At 40.7% G+C, this 18850-nt stretch overlaps 1 protein-coding gene across 2 annotated transcripts in view; it reads right to left on the bottom strand.

Annotated features, from left to right (window-relative positions):
- Positions 1-17499, bottom strand: part of mta3 (metastasis associated 1 family, member 3) — a 50452-nt gene extending 32953 nt beyond the window's left edge. For both annotated transcript variants that reach the window (XM_072455803.1, XM_072455804.1), the window contains exons 1-6: positions 17226-17499; positions 11583-11650; positions 9178-9271; positions 4488-4614; positions 3117-3180; positions 1224-1341 (exon numbers count right to left, since the gene is read on the bottom strand). In XM_072455803.1, coding sequence (XP_072311904.1) covers positions 1224-1341; positions 3117-3180; positions 4488-4614; positions 9178-9271; positions 11583-11650; positions 17226-17253 — 499 coding nt within the window. In that variant the 5' untranslated portion in view covers positions 17254-17499. The remainder of the gene's footprint in view (positions 1-1223; positions 1342-3116; positions 3181-4487; positions 4615-9177; positions 9272-11582; positions 11651-17225) is intronic.
- Positions 17500-18850: the final 1351 nt, after the last annotated feature.

Below are 18850 nucleotides of genomic sequence, written 5' to 3'. Positions count from 1 at the left end.
GCAGTGATAAATGTGAGCGTTCCCATTGTTTATCTGGTTTACTACAACTGTTTATTGATGTCAGACACAAACTGCATATTGAGCAGAGTTGCAGACGTTTGGGTTTGTTATTGTAGCAGCTGCGTCACATTTTAGACTCGTTTTGAGCTCAATTATTGTGAGAGAAAAAACATCACGATTTAACCATTATTCACGATTGTTAAGGCTGCGACCGAACAACAGTGAAATCTTTCATTTTCTTTCATTCCTGTGGCTTAACATGTGACTGTTCCTCAAGTTTGTGACAGGCTTTACAAAACTGAACTTTCTGAAAGACAAACTAGTTAAATGTGACAAAAACAGCCAGATTATTTTTACCTCACTTTAGATTACAGCATAAATACAAAGCTTTATACATATTCATTAATCAAGGACAAACAAACTAGTCATTTAGGGTCAGGGTTAGGATTAGATGTGTGTGTGTGAATTGATTAGTTACCCATTAATAAACATTTATAAATGCTTTGTTGGTATGCCATATAGTTAATAATCAGTTCATTTTTAGTCATTAGTAAATAATATTAAACAATGGTAAATTATTAGTTTATTTTTGTCCATGATTAGTTAAAGGTTAACAAACATTTATAAATCTTTGTATCTATGCCATATTCCAAACTGTTTATTTTTATTTTGATGTTTAGGTTTATTTTTGGGATGATAGATTGAACTAAAAATACCGTATTTTCCTAGTTTTTGCCGGGGTGTGACTTATACTCCAGAGCGACTTATATGTGATATTATTCGTTATTTTCACACTGACGACCACAAGAGGGCGCTCTAGGCTCTAAGCGACGCAGAAGAAGAATCTGCACTTCCTCTGGAGTTTGTGGAGTTGTTTAGAAGTGACACAGAGGAAGAAGAATTCAATGGATTTAGTGATTTGGGGTAAAACTGATGCTTTGCTAAACTTGTTAGCATGTTCTTTATGCTATAGTTATCTGAATAACTCTTAATATGTTACATTAACATACCAGACACTTACCACAGTTCTGTCTGTGCGTCATGTAGCTGAAGGTGTTAGCGTTAGCATACGTACACCTATTCACCATGTTCTCTAATTAATTAATTGATTAATTCCAAGATTACATGTCTGTTCTTGGTCTTAAATTTCCCTCAACAAAATGCGACTTATATTAGTTTTTTCCTTCTTTATTATGCATACGGAGGAAACAACCCAAACTGACCTTCTTGCAGCATCTCCGGGACGTCAGCCTGAAATCGAGGGCCCACCCTGATCTCGCCTTTGTCTGCCAGCAGCGTCTTCTGCGTCGGATCGTACACCAGCGAGTAGAAAAACGTGTCCTGGAAACGGAAAATAGAAAAGGATACGATTCACAACATGTATCACGACAAGTGGCGATGCGACTGGTCACTGTGCGTTTTGCTCGATTGAACTGCGTTTACTTCAAATTATACACCGCTCAAAATGATATAAACCCTGAAAACGTCAACAACAAAAACTAATCATCACAACAAGACGGCAGATTATGATAAGTTTTAGAAATAAACAGTAATTAAATAACTATTATATAACCATAAAGTCTTCACACATTAAAGCTTCAGTTGTAGTCATCTGGACTCAGTTAGAAAAATCAACTGAGTCCAGATGACTACAACTGAAGCTTTTTCTACAATGGAACACGCCTGAACGAATGAGGGATTACACCGACATACTTCACACATTAATGCAGAAATGTGTGATGTCAAGAAAAGAAAGTCATAGTTTGGGTTTAGTCTGGAATTAGAAGGGATAAAAGCGGTAGTATAATATAACATCTTGAGGAGAACATTCAGAAGATTTATCGTTTTGAATTATTAATTGCGATGGGGCACATTGTTCATCACAGTGAAACGCATTGACAATGTGACGCTGAATAAAACGGTTTCTCAAGTTTTAGTCAAAAATCATATCATTGAATCGTTCTTTTAACTAGAATTATGATAAAACGTGCCATAGTAACATTCAAAATAAACTAAATCCTTTTCAACTATACACTATCAATCAACGCAACGAGGAAGTTTGAAAAGGTTTTAACAGTGGCGCATCGTGTGGTGTGCAAAGGGCCTCTCGTGAGCGTTGAGGACGAGGAGAATTAGACGCTTTAACAAATCTATGCAAATTTGTTCAAACTGTATAGACTTTCACCCCGTCGCACACGTTTTTCTCCGACGTATTTATTTCGGCTCGAGTCGCAGCCTTTTTGAGAACGGTTCGTTAAATTAGGACCATTTCCAGAACAAAAGACTTGGAATATACGGTACTCGTGACAATATTCAGTTAAAGCAGCGTCAAGCGATTTTTAAACCGCAAACGGGGGAAGAAAATGCATTGAAATCCATCCAAGTCGATCACAAACTTCTTAAATGGGCTGTACCTGATTTTTTTCATTTGCCCCAGCACTGATGTATTATAAAAGCATCAATTCGGGTAAAAATGTGTCTATTGTGCATCCGATTATAGAGTTTTAAAAGCAGGAGGTGCGCCATTAGCATGCTAGTTGTTGTTAGCTGTACCGTGGCGACAAAACTGGCTCTTGTCTCGATTCAAGCTGTGAAAAGCAGCAATAAACTTATCACTTTGTATAATTAGGATGCTCAGAATGCATGAGGTAAGTGAGCGGTGAATATGGACCACTGCAAAGAGTTTAAAATGAACAAATTCTGTTTTTTATCTTGCGACGAAGTGAACTGCCCCGACGCTTATACAAATCTTTGTTCCGGGTTTGCGATCGATAAAATACTTGATGAGCAGACGACACCCAGCGGTCCGATTTTGACCAAACACACAAATCGTAAAACTGTATTTACTCTTGTCCGAGTATCTAATAGTCATGGCTTCAGTTTTGTGTATTTAACTTACACCCTGAATAACAAAGTGCTGCTTTTACGCCAAAAATGGAAACATTTACCAAAATAGTAACGCAAACAACTTAAAATAACTCATTTACAAGTCAACGCTGACAAAAACAAATGACGTCTTTCATTTACAGTTACAGCCAGTACAATACATTTAGTTTCTACGTGTATTGCATCGATTATTGCACATCCAGATACATAAGTAATAGGACGATTCTCACCTCTCTGTCGAGATATGATAGAACGGCTTCGGTCTCGTTCAGTAGAGCTACGCTGCATTTCCCCCTGAAACAAAACAATGTATTAGGATCAAACAGGAAGTGGGCTGTGAAGATGAACCAGTGAGCATCCATGTGCACTGCCCCCGAGCCCTGCCCCCGTGCCTGAGCGCTGCCCCCGAGCCCTGCCCCCGTGCCCGAGCGCTGCCCCCGAGCCCGTGGACTGCACCCCAGGCGTTGGACAGTATAAATACAGGTGCTTCCAACTACACATGGGTTTAAACTTATTGTGATAATGTGGTGACTGGATTGCTCTAAAAAATGGCCAGAGAAAACATTTCGTGCCATTGTCGTCATAGGAACACTGCAAGACGACGTTAATCTAAATGAAGCAGCGTTTTTGAACGGTCACGACGAGCATAAAGCAAAGGTTTGGTGTGATCTGAAAGGCTTGTAATTCTTTTAGTTGAAGCAGTTCAGTTTCAGCCTAAATTGATATTGCTCCTGGACGCGCAGATGGAAGAGAATCGCTTTCATCAGACTGAGTTTTAATTTTAATAGTACTGCCAAAATTCTCACTTGGGAATTTCAAAACGGTTTGAATTTTTTCCATTTTGAATTTCAGTCGCCGAATTATGCAGTTAACATGTTAAATAGATGAATACATTCTAAATTCAGCTCTGGTTTAACACCTGATCAAGTGAGTGAATCTTTGCTGTGAAACTTTCAGGGAATTTCACACCATCATCTACGCAGTCAATATAAAAAAGGGTAAATATTTAAGTTTGATATTTTCTGGCTGAGAGAGAAAAAAAAATTAAATCTGTACTGTAAAATCCAGCAAGTGGATACAACTCAAGCTCGTTTGCCAACATTTAAAATCTGATGGAACAATTCATCTTTCATAGACAATAAAACAAATCACAAATCTGATTGCAATCCTGGGGGAAATGGATTTGCGTTTTAATTTCCAAATTTATTTCTGTGATTACGGCCCATCCATAATTTGGGCTGTCAAGATTACCCAGTGAATCAATGATGGGGAACATTCAGGTCACAATATAATCATAAAAAGTGAAAAATTAGCCGTCGTGACCAAAGAGGAGTAATTCCAAAAACGTGAAACTAAATGTTTTTATCTGGCTGTTTATGTCCCAGTAACTTTCATTTATCATTTAGACAGTTTGAGTTCATAAATCTGGTGACGCACAAGACAAACAATGCCGTCTTTTACTGCCGTCGTGACAAAAAGAGAAGAATTTCACTGTTGTTTTGTGAAGATGTCAATTATTGTGAACACCAGTATGTGATATGGAGACGTCCTTTCACTCTTAAACCATAAATAATGAGATATGAAGCTGTATTTCACGTTACCTGATGTGCGTGGCCGGTAGACTTTCATACTGCCGCGAGAGGAACAGCTCTCTGTGGCGTAGCTGGTGTTTCTGTTTGTCTGTGAGATCCGTCTCTATGGGACTTTCCTTCTCCTCCTCCAACTCCTCTGCAAAGAGACAACTACGGCTTAAAGAAATGTCCACGGGAAACGAGTCGATACTCAGATACAAATCTATGCTAGAAGTGGTTGAAACGAGAAGCTTTGAACGGGCTTTGGTGCTGAACAAATAAAAGACAATAAACAGGACAGAATTTGACCTTTTGTGGCTGGTCTTAATCCTTCAGAACTAATTACAAAAAAAACACACACATGGGAATATTTTAAATCAAATCACACCCTTATTTCGTCCAGGAACGTTCCAAAAGGTTTCGAAAGCTGTCGTCTGGAAACTGATTTTGAAATCAAGATGTTACAACTGCCACTGGGAGGTCATTTCAGTCCATTAAAATGACAGAATCGTTACACTAAACTCAGGCTGAAGACACATTTACACCGGGACCAACTGCCACTGTTGATCTTGTACCGTATTTTCCTCACTACAAGGCGTCAATGAATGGTCTATTTTCGATCATTTTTCATATATAAAAAGCGAAACAAAACGTGTACCTGACTAAATCGCTTCGAGGTCAGTCAGCACAACCAGAATTAATCCATATATTGCGTTTCCTGGATTATAAGGCGCACTGACGTTTGAGAAAATGAAAGGCGCCTTTTAGTGAGGAAAATACGGTATATTCTGTAGTTTGTTTGGTCAGATGATCCAGCCCTGGATGACGGACACAGACTAGTTTATTCAATATGTCATGAAATTACAAAGATTACTTTCATAACAGACTTCAAAGAGGACATATTTGAAACTACATGGCAGAAATGCTCTTATATTCTGCCAGTGTGTGACATTCTGTACAACTGGATTCTTTGAGACGCAGCAAACGTCGCTGTATATTTTAGTTTTTGAGTAAAAGAAAATAAATCTATAAAAAATAAAATTTAAAAAAAGGAAAATGACTTCATGAATTTTGTTTTAATAGTTAAAGTGGTGTCAAAAATATATATAATAAGGTGTATTTGAGTCTAGAGCTACAGTAACAGTCATTAGCCAAGCCCTAATCAAACAGTTTCTTTATCATCATTTAAATTTTAAGAAGAACATCTGCACTTTTTTTTGCATCATACGTTCATTATATTTGAAAAAACATCTTTATCCCTTTGAGTCAAGGTTTTAACAACGTAGAAATATATAGTTACTGGGAAAAAAAAAATCACATTTAAGAAAAAGTGGGTTTGCCTCTCCGGTTGTTAGGAGCGATGAAAAACAAACTGTACAGATTTAGACCAAATGAAAGGCAAGCACCCATTACTTCAAAACACGGGTGCTTGAAAATAGTCTATTTTGGTAAGAGTTTAAAAAGGTTAAAACCATGAAACGCATCGATTTAAATAAATATATACCCTCGTTTTGACCTTTAGATCATTAACAAGCCAAATATTTGTCTCCTTTGAGGCTTGAAACAAAACTAAATTATCCAAGAAAAACAAAGTCTGAACTTTCAAAATAAAATCGTTTACTGGACTTACTGGTAAAATCCCCATTAAAGCGAGTCAGGCTGATCATTGACAGTTAGAAATAACTGAATCTCAATCTTGATTACATTAAATATAAAATAAATAAAATAAATAAAATGGCACATTCACTAGAATAAAAGGTGCTGCAGAGTAAATTTGTGTCATATTTTAGCATTCGGGTGGTACGGTTTTGGGCGTTTCCTCTCAACAAAATCAGTGTAGCCTCGGAAAAGTTTTTCAAAAAAAAACAAAACGTATAAATCACGTTAATGTGAAGAAATAAAAAATAAACCTGGCCGATGTGGCACAAAATGGAGCCATTTCCACAAGATTTTTTTAAAGCGAAGGAACTTAATATTTAAGCATTTTGAACATAAAAACCACCACGATCTATACTCACAGTGCAATAAAAACATTTAAGGTTCTGCTAACTTGCGGCAATGAAACAACGAGTTATTTGGCGCTGTAAAAAGTGTGATCAAAGTTTAGCACCGACAGGAGGATGAGGTTATAAAACCAGCCGGCCGGCGGAGCTGCTCCCAAGGGCTTTGGCCATTTCAAACTTTTGCATTATTGTTTTTTTTTTTAAAAGTCTTTCGTCTCGGCATCAATGGATAATTTCATATTTACGCAGCGTGCCTCAGATTACCACTGGACCACACAAAAACTGAAACCATATTTATAAGTTATGGCCAGTGGGTGAATGTGCATCCAGTAGAAGCGACCGTTTCTCACTTGTGCCGCTACGTAGCATTAGACAGGAAGTGAGGGGCAGACATGACAAATCGGGTTAACCTCAGCGAAGTTCACTGCGCACGTTTAAACTTGGAAACTTTCAAGCATGTTACTTGTCATTTTCATCTGACACAAATGTGAATACGAGGTGCAAAAATCGCATTCAAATCAAAATTTTCACTGGTTAAATGATCAAATTGCAATTGAATCAAGACTGCAATTATTTAGAAAATGAGGTGATCATTTTAGACTTCTAAAAACGGGTTATAAACTGATAAAACTCAGATCTCAGCCTTCTCTCAAATGTTAACGCTCCTGGAGTTATTCACAACGCGCAAGCTGACATAAGTTGCAAATATAGTCGCAATAACTTCTACAAATGTAAGATTCTGTTGACATTGGGGCCACGTAGAGCATTAACAATCGAGAAATCACATATGAACACAACACTACACTACTTCAAGAAGCACGAGCACATTCAGAACACGTGTTTGTAGCGGCCTTTGCAATCATTTCGTATCAGAAATTCTTCGGAGCGTTCGCCACAAGCTCGTCTCCGTGGTTATCGCCTCTATGGCATTAAATGTATCCATCTCCAAGGGACGATTACGTGCGACGTCACTTCAGGGGCCAAGCAGCGTAATAAAACAGTAGATTTTTGTTTTGTTTTCAGCAATCCTTTTTCCTTGATTCACATGGGATGAGGGTAAAGAAGGGAGAGAGCAGAGACAAAGGCCTGGATAGAGAAGCGTTGTAGACGTTTATGTAAAAGAATGAGCCTTAAATTAAAACATGTATGCTCTGGTGTCTGTTTTTGTTGATTAAAAGAAAGGCGGTTATTCCCATCGGCTGATCAAACTTGATGAAAAAAGGCATCTGTAAAGGAAAACCCCACATGGTTCGACCTCTAGCATTAACCCGGTCCAAGTTTAGCATCATCTTAAACACTTTGCACAGGTTTTCTGATGCGGTACTCAATACAAAACTCCTGATGAAGCCTCTGGAGTAATTATCCTGCAGCAGTCGAGCGCCGCAGCTGTCGCTTTGAATCCCAACGACTTTATTGGCTCTGCATCGCGCTCAGTCGACGCCGCGCGTAAAACAAGTCCATCTTCCGTGATCCGACACAAACACGTCCGATGCAAAGTCCGGGCCCAGGATTTGTTCGTGTCCCGGGGCGTCTGCTCGGCCCAGAATCAATCCCGCTCGGCTGTTTCTTTACGGCGTTAATGGTGATTGCTTCGCTTGTAATGTTCCTTTTCGGTTTTTTACCTGCATTTTTACAGTTGAAAAGTACTTTGACAAACCTGTATTCGTGGGCTTGCCTCTCCCACATTTGTTTACTTTATAACTTACTTTTGCTTAGCGTTGTCGTCTTAAACTCACTCGCGCTCGGTTAAATTTGTCCTTTTGTGACATTTTTGAGACCAAAGATCTTTGTTTGAAGCTTTATCGATCTAGTCATCGTTTGATATTTGCCATTTTACACGAGATGAACGCTTCAAAACAACTTTTCTCTCACGGTTTTTAGTGCACGAAAGCATGATTCAGTCACATCACATGAAGATTCTTATTAAAAGAGAAAAGTGTGGAACAGTCATCTTCTGTTACGATATTATGCTTTATATTGTTGCCGAGCGCTCGCGTTTAACTCCCAATGAGTCTGAAGATCACACATTTCATCAGGTGATCAATACTGGGCTTTGCTGCTCAAGTTATTGTCTATGAATGTCGCCTGAAAGTGTCATCTCTCGATAAATAACTATAGAAATGATGAAATAACTAAAAAGCGGGCAAGATTTGCTTTTGCGTGCGTGATAAATACTTTGGTTCAGAAGATAACTGCTGATGACAATGTGAAAATCAGATATTGTGCAATCAACTTATCAATACTGTCTGAGATATGTTGTTGTTGTCGTCAGGTCTAATTCAACACTCTTAAGCAAATTGTTCTTAAACGTTCTGCAGAAATCACATTTTAAATTACTTTACAATTTGACTAATGATTTTTGGGAATGATCAATGCTTAACTCTAGTGCAGCGGGACGTTCAGAACGAGGTCTTTTTCTTTTCTTTTTTTAAACAAAGCGATCAGTCAGGTTTAATCTCAGAGTTCAGATGAGCATGAGTGACAGGTGGATTAGCCAATCAGGGACGAGTATAGTCTGCGACGTCTCTAGCCAGTTTATATTTGGTGTCGATTCACTTCCAGCCACCTACTCATTACTTTTACATACATATTATTTAAAAGAAAACTTTTAAACTTTGTCTCGGGTGTGAATAAATAAGGCGTTGTTTTTTGTTACATTTTGTGCTCCACTGCCTTCTTTGCGAGTCATTCGTTTTGAAATAAAATAGAAAACTCACTTGCGTGTTTGTCTGCGAGCTGAATGAGGCTGTGTGAGATGTCTCTTCTTCTGTAGAAACACACGACTTTGGCCTCGACATTTCCACTGGCCGTCTGCAATCAAAAGAAGACAAAACCAAATAAATACAATATCAATACACTTTTTTTTTCTAATTAATTGGGTGGTTTTGGAAAAAAGATCCCATTACAATTGTTTGAAGAATTGCATTTGATTCGGTTCAGTTGATACAGTGCATATTTGAGAGAAGACCAATGAAAATATGACATGGCAGAGTCTTCACTCTGGAACATTCCCAATGTCTTTGAAAACTGCGGTCATAAAGCCTCTCCTAAAGAAGAGCAGTCTTGATGCCGCAGTACTGAGTCATTACCGGCCCATCTCTAATCTACCATTTTGGGGCAAAGTCCTTGAAAAGGTTGTTTACCAACAGCTCACAGATTTCCTCTTAATAAACAACTCATTTGATGTTTTTCAGTCAGGTTTTAGACCTCATCACAGCACTGAGACTGCTCTTGTCAAGGTGACAAATGACATCCGCCTGAACACTGACACGGGCAAAGCCTCAGTCTTAATTCTGTTAGATCTGAGTGCTGCTTTTGACACTGTCGATCATGGGATCCTCTTACAGAGACTAGAGGACTGGGTGGGCATCACTGGCACTGCCCTAAACTGGTTAAGGTCCTATCTGGAAGACAGGAAGTACTTTGTTGAAATTGGTAGCTTTGTCTCAGACCACATGACCCTGACCTGTGGAGTGCCCCAAGGGTCAGTCCTGGGTCCCCTTCTGTTCAACCTCTACATGCTGCCGTTAGGTCAGTTGATACGCAGTCAAAATGTGTCCTATCACAATTATGCAGACGACACTCAGATCTATGTTTCACTATCGGCAGGTGACTATGGACCAGTAGATTCACTCTGTCACTGCATCCAACAGATCAGTTTGTGGATGCAAAACAGCTTTCTCCAGCTGAACTCAGACAAGACTGAAATAATCGTTTTTGGCCACAGAAACAAAGAGAAAGTGTTAGCGGTCACCTCCAGAGTCTCGCTCTAAAACCTACAAACCAAATTAGAAATCTGGGGGTAATAATGGACTCAGACTTGAACTTTAATAGCCACGTCAAATCAATAACATCAGCAGCTTTTTACCATCTAAAAAACATTGCCAAAATCAAAAATATAGTGTCAAAACCAGATTTAGAGAGACTTATCCATGCGTTTGTCTCCAGTAGATTAGACTACTGTAACGGCCTGCTCACTGGCCTCTCCAAACGAGTTGTAAAACAGCTGCAGTACATCCAGAACGCTGCTGCTCGGGTCCTGACCAGAACCAGGAAGTACGATCACATTAGTCCTGTTCTCAGGTCTCTGCACTGCCCCCTGTGGCTAAGAGAATAGACTTTAAAGCAGCTCTGCTTGTGTACAAGTCTCTCCATGGCCTAGCACCAAAGTACATCTTGGATATGTTAGTGCCATATGAACCATCTCGGACTCTGAGGACCTCAGGGACCGGCCTCCTGCTGGTACCCAGAGTCAGGACAAAACATGGGGAATCTGCGTTTCAGTTTTAAGCAGCTAAAAACAGTTTTGTTTAGCTGTGCATACGACTGAAAGGATTTTTTCTTTGCACTCTTCTCTTTGTGATTTTATTAGTTTAGACAATCAGTTGGATTGATAATTTTTAATTTAATTGTATTTCTGTTTCTGTAATTTCTTTGTGATTTGAATGCATTTTTCCTGCTGTGTGAAGCACTTTGAATTGCCTTGTGTATGAAATGTGCTCTACAAATAAACTTGCCTTGCCTTGCCTTCACTACATTTACATACAACTTGTTTTATACAGCATCTTTGAGCGTCCAACTCAAACGCATTAATCTGATTGTTATCATAATGGGGCCTCGAGGAGATGGGATGGAAACGTAAAGAAAAGTAACCTCTGCGATATTCTAACTGCGTGAACGAAGCTTCAGCTGCTTGTTCTATTGCATTATTGATGGAGGAGCTTCATTATTCATTTAGAAGACTCACGAAAATCAACCATTGAGGAAAATCCAGTGTGCCAAAAGCCAAAACAGCCTCTGGGACACACTACTGGGAAATCTATCTATTGTGAGTTAGCCTTTAAATTCATTTTCACGTTGAATTGAATATTTTGCCGAAGAATTTCTTTCACCTGTGATTTTTCCATTTCATTTTCTAAAAAGGCCAACTTAAAAAACAGCGTGCACTACATTTAACTTTGACATACTTTAACATTAAGACACTCGAGTCTTAAGCATTCCAGTTCTGAACAACAACCCTGTCAGAACTACGCCTCGCCTCAGCTTTTACCAGATCAAAACGCAAAGGAATCGAAGTCACTCAGCCATTAGTCCACAGGCAGCAAACCCGGCGACTCTGTACCTTGTTCAGCTCCTCTATTCGACGGATCAGGTAAGGGTTACTGGAGGAGTTCTCGAAGAAGACGTAATCTGGAAGACAAAAAACACACAGGGGTCAATGGAAATCCTCCACCGCTGCACCAGAAAGACCACTTCATGTGTAAACGTGTGAACAGAGACGGGTCAGAATGAGTCACTGGGAAGCCTAAAGTACAGGTTGGCAGACAGGGCCGTGGCATTAAAGTCTGGCCAGGCCGGCTCAAACACTTTTCTGGTGCGCCCCCCTCAGGAGAGGAACAAAATGTATCCACGCCCCCGGTTGTGTGCGACTGTATTCATGTCTGTGCAGTAGAAAAGTTACCTTACCTCTTTCTAATTACTATAGTCGGTATTAAAAAAAGAATGAAACGTTAACTGTGGTATATTGTGCACATTTGAATACTTGTGTGTGGCTCTACAGAGACTATAAGTGAATATGCATTCTGTATCTGGTCATTATTAAGATATTGAAGAACTTTGTTGGAAAAGGAACCAGCTTTTCCTTATTATTTCACTTTAAATGTATTTTCTGGCGCTGGATTAGAATAAGTTTGACATCTCCCACTCCATTTCGAGCGTCAAAGTTTAATTTTAAATGTCAAATCGTGGACGGTGCAATTGTTTTCCCTTCTACACCGCTTTGTTTGCGTTGCCCAACGCGTTGCAGCTCGAAATAAACAAGCGTAAATTGTTGGGTCTTTGTGTGTGTTCCAAACTGAGGCGTGCGCGCTCGGTGTTACTCATTACAGTGAACAACGTAATCACCATCTAGAAGAAGTGGGCAGATTATATGCCGTAAATACGTGATTTTGTGATTGTTGTTTTGAAGATAAAATGTAAATATTGAAAAAATAGTTTAGCATTTAAAAAACGCCAAAAGAGCAGATTAACAATGGAAAAGGATAAGTAAGCCTAGACTAGAGGAATTCACCCGTCATCTTATTTTAATAGAACTTCACATTTATGAAGTGCTCCTCAGCTCCAAAGTTCCTAATAAAGATATTTCTGTACTTTTGATCTCACATTTTTAGATACTTAAACCTCCACTGATACATTTAAAGACATGTTTAACACATTTCTGTTGGAATGACATGCTTCTTAGTCCTTGTAATTAATATCTTAGACAAAATTAAAGTCTTAATATTTTTGGTACCCTGATAATATTGTGCCTTTCCATCAGAACTGTGTTAAAACATGTCTTTAAAGTTACTAGTAGAGGTCTAACAAACAACTAAAAGGTCTGTAAACAGACGAAATATACTGTATTTTCCGGACTATAAGTTGCACCTTTTTTCATAGTTTTGGCCGGGGTGCGACTTATATTTATACTTATACTCCGGAGCGACTTATGTGATATTATTTGTTATTTTCACACTTGCAACTGCATTTCATACTCCAGTGCAACTTATATATTCTTCTCGATTGTGTATTTTTTGGCTGGTGCAACTTATACTCCGGTGCGACTTATAGGTCATTCACATGACCGCCCCCCCAGGCCCTTTTGGCCATCTTGTCCGTCCGCAGTGCTGTTTACCACTACAAGCCCATTCAATACTGCGGTCTGTCTGCTTCGATTTACAACGAAACACGGTTCGAAGAGGCCCAAAACCTCATTAATGATATCGCACGCTTTACTATAATCAAAATGGTGAAGGTATGTGTGGCAGTTGAGTGCAGAAACCGGGAAGATAAACAGAGAGAAGTTCTATTGGATACTGAGAAACACAGAAAGAAGAGCGCGATGGACAGCTGCGATAAAACGTTCAAACTGGGAAATATACGATCAGACTATGTAGTCGTCATTTTATATCAACCATTTGTAGTTGAATTGAAATTGTCACAAACTCGCGGAGGGAGCGGCGTGAGGCGGAGGGAGCCGACAGCAGTTCAGCCCCGTGCAGGTGCTGAACCCCGGGCATGCAGACTCACGCACCGCTGCCTGCGCTGGAGCTCCGGATATATAAGTCGATCGTGTTCTGCGCAAGCTGTAGAATTAACATCAGTTTTATGTAGGCACGCTTTATTCAAAAATTAGGACTTGTGAACCATCGGACCAGTGGGCTTGGATCGTAAATGTCCGGGGTACGAGAAATCTGGAAGAGTCGGTGATTTAGGCATCAAATATGGGTCTGAGTTGATTGATCGCAGCTTTTCTAAATATCGACCTCTGTGTAGCTCATACAAGGAGTTTGTGGAATTTGAAAGCACCGGGGCTTCCATAATTTACATTTGAGATCACTTTCCATGCTGTGGAAGTGCATAGGAACGCAACAAGGGACGTACAAGGGGAAGGCAACGTATGAGATCACGTGGTTTTGGGACATTGGTGAATGAGCTCAATAGTCCGGAAAACCTCCATATGCATATATATCCATGTACTTTTGCTTGAACATTTACTACATAACTCTTCACATTTCTATTTTGAATCCACTCTTTTGTATCATTTTTACTACGAACGATATACTCCATATTCCACTTTTGCACATCTTCAAAACAACATGCACATTATCATTCGAGACGTGAACTCTAAAGAGAAGAGAGCATGTGCAAAGCTACTAAATTAATCACGATCAACCAAAATCCTGACCATTTCTAACATAAACTGCACAAACTGGCTTTTAACGACGGGTACCGAACCAAAAGCCTTTCACAGATCCATTTCAGCCTCCCGTGTTTACTATTCGAGAAGACAAACAAGTCTATCTAAAATGGATTCAGAACAAGCATGAATGTGACGATCTGGGCCTCTCCTTGGGTTTGGATACTGGTCAAACTGGAAAAACACGACTACAAATTGGACAGTGCAGCATAAACAGAAGACGCCGCGGCCCAGCCCATCGTAACAGGTTCATATCCCCCCAGGGCAAACGGCGCTATAGAGCTTTACACCCTGTCTAAGATGCGGCAAAGTACAGGGAATTGTCAAAAATGTATTTACCGTATTTTCTGGACTATAAGTACCAAAAAATGCATAATAGAAGAAAAAACACATAAGTCGCACTAGAGTATGAAATGCGGTTGCAAGTGTGAAAATGACAAATAATATCACATCTTAAGTCTCTCCGGAGTATATAAGTATAAATATAAGTCGCACCCCGGCCAAAACTATGAAAAAGGTCAGACTTATAGTCCGGAAAATACGGTATTCATTTCTTTACCAAGTCCCTTTTAGTTACAATGTTAATTCATGTCATAGACTAATACAAAAGGCGTAATCAAATGATAAAAGAGTAGGCTGTTTACCGTTAATATTGTAGAAGTGATCATGTTGTAACGCATGGACAGCTCCGTGTGTTTTACTGTCTGTATAGTGTAATTGTGTTTTTTTATAGTCAGCTAATCGTTTGTCCACTGCACGACGCAAGAACAGATTACTACTTGTGCTCTGACCCCGACGATTTGCCGCTCGGATGAGACGGTCGTATCGTGATTCAGCGCCGTTCTGTTTTACGCAGCTCAAACACGGACACTCGTGAAGTGTGAACTCTCAAGAGACAGAACGGTTGCCTCTTAATGGCAGCTAAAACAAAACTAACTGCGTGCACTGTGATAAAAGTCAACGTCTCAGCTCCTGTAGTGCCTTTTGGCGACTACTCATGCAGAATAGACTTAATCATTGCATTTTTCGTCATAAAAGTAACAAAAGGACAACTTTTACTATTTCCAAGAAATATTGGCAACTCTTGTTCATGTTATTATAGTTTACACAAATGTAATGCGCTCTGCTTTCATTAACAGACTAGACAGATTTAAATAGGGTTTTTTTTTTTACTTTGACTTTTGATCTTATGTTGTTTTATCATTGTTCATCGTTTTATGTTGCACCGAATCACCAAAACAAGTTCCTATGTTTGTGAATTCTGTTCATTGCGGTAACAAACCATTTGACTCCGATTCTGATGTTATTTTAGGTGAAACTTGCAGCGTTTTTAAATGTAATGCGCACTGCTTCCATTAGCAGACAAGACTATGGCCCCACCACAGTCTGATGTTTGCCCCCATGGTCTGAATTAGTCTCACCCTTAAAGTTGAGCAATAAATTGGAATAAAAACACGTTGTATTATCATAGAAATATAATAGAAGTTTATGCAATCTTTAACCAGTTCTGTTCTTTGGTATTTGAGTCAATAAGGGACATTTACTGCCGTTATCCCAGAAATATCTGTGTAATCCTCATTCCTCCAGAACTGAGCCACGGCAGAAGAAGTTACACGGGCCATCGCCTGGACAATGTCTTAAAAAACCAACACGTTTTACAAATGGAAATCGAAACGTCTCGTCTTTTTAAAAACGATTGTTCGGACGATGACCTTTGAAACCGCTTCTACGATGTCCAATACCGGGATCTCCAATACCGGGATCTCCAATACCGGGATCTCCAATACCGGGATCTCCAATACCGGGATCGTCTTGCACAAACCTGTCGGAAACACCACAGCGACCACAAGTGTCACAACGTGTACTCAACAGTTCTATGTTTACTAGCATTACTTTATCTACAATTTAAGGCACAAGGATCTATACTGTCACACCAGATTGAGGGAGAATATTGCAGAATCGTGTCATCATGCAGAAAACACTCCTGCAGTTCACACAAAGTTCACAGTGATGACGAAGTGAAAGCACAAGTTTCTGCTCGTGCCACTGTCACTGTGAAACAACTGTCCACAATCACCCACAGCCCTGTAATGCACTGTCAAGCGGCACTGCACCGGCAAAACGTACTTTAAAATCACACGGGAGACGGTCGGTGCCGGTCCAAAACCCCCGTGTCACCGCGTAATTCCCGCACGTTTACAGCCCCAAATCACACGTCTACAGTCGCATTGTGAGCGCGCGCGGCGGGTGTTAAGCTTCAGCGCTGCGCTGCGACGCGACGACGCCATGGAAGACAATCATTTTGATGGGTTTTCTCGAGACCGCTAACGAGCTAGCTTAGCCCCCCGCACACACACCGCACAATTCCCCAATTAACCGGCTCCCGCGGCCACGTACGCGTCGCGTTTTGACCGTCCCGGGTGGCTTTACTGAACGCCACGTGCTCGTTTTTGATGTGAAGAATGTGACGTTAGCGGCGTCAATGAGCGTGTCCGCGGCTAATGCTAACGTTAGCTAAACACCGACTAATGGCTGGATGCCAGAACAGCAAATACAAAGGCAGAAGCTCCGCGCTGCCCGTGGGCGCACGCACAAAAAACAACATTTAAATCCGCACATGTCGAGGCTTAAAAAAACGTCTCCCTAATTTTGTCGCAATCAAAAGTTTGCGCGGCGAAACGAAAAGGCGACAACAAGAAGCTGCGCGACGGGCCGAACGTGTTTACATTGTCGGCGATTAGCAACAACCTGGCGGCGGCTAGCTCCCGTGGCCGCGGCGACAACGCAAGGCCCATTTTCAGAAGCCCCAAAATATTTAGCATTTTTCCCCAGCCGTGCGGACGCGGTCAATGACGCCGCGCGCGCCACGGCAACGTCCGTGTCCCCGCAAAAAAACGAGGCGACTATAAACGCGCGAGTTAACGGCGCGGACCGCGGGGGTTTTGTGGGGAGCCGACGCGTGCGGCTCCGTGCGTGATAAAAGAGAAGGAGATCCACATTGACATAGCAGCAGCAGCGGCAGCCTACCTCCGACCCGGTACATGTTGGCCGCCATTTCTGCCCTCCCGGAGCGCAAACCATAAACTGCAATAAATTAATAAAAGGGATAAAAGTCTGAAAGGGTAAAAAAAAAATTGAGGCCCGAGCGCGGCGGAGGCTCCGGACGCGAAGCCAGCGGGGAGTATTTAGTTAAAAGAGTGGCAGCGGGGCCCCTCCTCCAGCCACCGCTCAGTGAACTCAGACGCGGCTCCAAAAAAGAATCAAACCCGAAAAACCACTCTCTGCTGACGTCACGAGGAGCGGCGGGAGCGCGCGCGCGGCGGCGGGCACGCGCACGCACACCTAGGACCGGGGCACGTGAGGTGGTGGTACACCTGAGATGATGGAGAGACGGGATACTTTGTTATTGGATGTGGCGGATGTCCCTGTTCTTTCTGCATCTGCGAGATTGATCTACTCCTTATGTCCAGGTGCATTATGGGTCATGGGAGACTTTTTGTGAAATAATAATAATAATAATAATAACTTTTATTTATATAGCGCTTTTCAGTGACCCAAATTCTGCAGTTTTAAATGAAATGGAAGTCTTGAATGTTTTACATACACAAGCTCAAGATGTCTACTTTACACCAGAGGAAACCAAATATCAGAAATATAACACACAGAAGGTGGCGTTATTATTATTCGAAGTCCTGTTGGTGGGACGCTGGTTATTGGTACACAGAGTAGACATATTTTTAGTGTCCCAAAGTGGGACACCAATAAAAGTGGGACACTAAAAATATGTCCAGGGCACTTTCCAAGTGTGTGAAATCAATCCATTTAAAAATACTTTTTGTGTGCTGCTCAGTGGTGGAGTGGTTAGGGCATCAGCACATGTATGCCAGGCTCCAAGTGTAACCAGCCACAGTGTCGTGAGTTCGACAACGCACTACACGTCCTCCCTTCTCTCTCGTCCCCATTTCACGCTCACCTTTCCTGTCTAATAAAGCCTTCACGCCCAATAATACTTTTTGCATCCACCTGCTCTTTAACATCTGCACCTTCTTTATGGGTTAAGTGCTGGACTTGTAGTCAGTAGCTGTTTTCTCTTAACCCAAAAGTTGGTATAACTCAACAGTGTAAAGTGGCATCGTGTCATAGATGTGTGATTTATGGTGATCAGAGGCTGTTGGCCCATAAAGGCAGCTACATCTTTGCCAGTCTGCCCCAGGGCAGCTGGTGCAATTTAAATGAAAAAGGATCAAACTTCACTTCATCCATTGTCCCACTTTTCCTTCACCTGTTTGGTCCTGTTTATAATGATGAGCTGAGATTCCAAAATAACGCATAGAGATATTATGGCACTTACTAAAGTCCTAGTTTGTTGTAGTTCTGTGAGAACTCATTTAAGTTGCCTGCTCATGATTTTAAAATCAGACTTTCAGTCTTTTGGCAAATTAATTGTTGTTCCAGAGTTTTCTTCTATCAATATATAAAGAGGGACATCATTTATGGCCAGAATCTGCAAAGAGTCCTCTTGATGCTGCTTCTGCTGTTGCTCATGGCTCCTGCATTTGCTCCCGGGGGTTGAACAAAAATATTGTTAAGAGTTTACTAATGTATCAATATAAATCTTGTGATATAATTTTATTCAAGACAGATCAGAAAGT

This window comes from Eucyclogobius newberryi, unplaced genomic scaffold (assembly GCF_026437365.1).
Source record: "Eucyclogobius newberryi isolate DKJ021-1_F unplaced genomic scaffold, fEucNew1.0.hap1 SCAF_20, whole genome shotgun sequence".
Lineage (NCBI taxonomy): Eukaryota > Metazoa > Chordata > Actinopteri > Gobiiformes > Gobiidae > Eucyclogobius > Eucyclogobius newberryi.
This window is presented reverse-complemented; position numbering and strand designations above follow the sequence as displayed.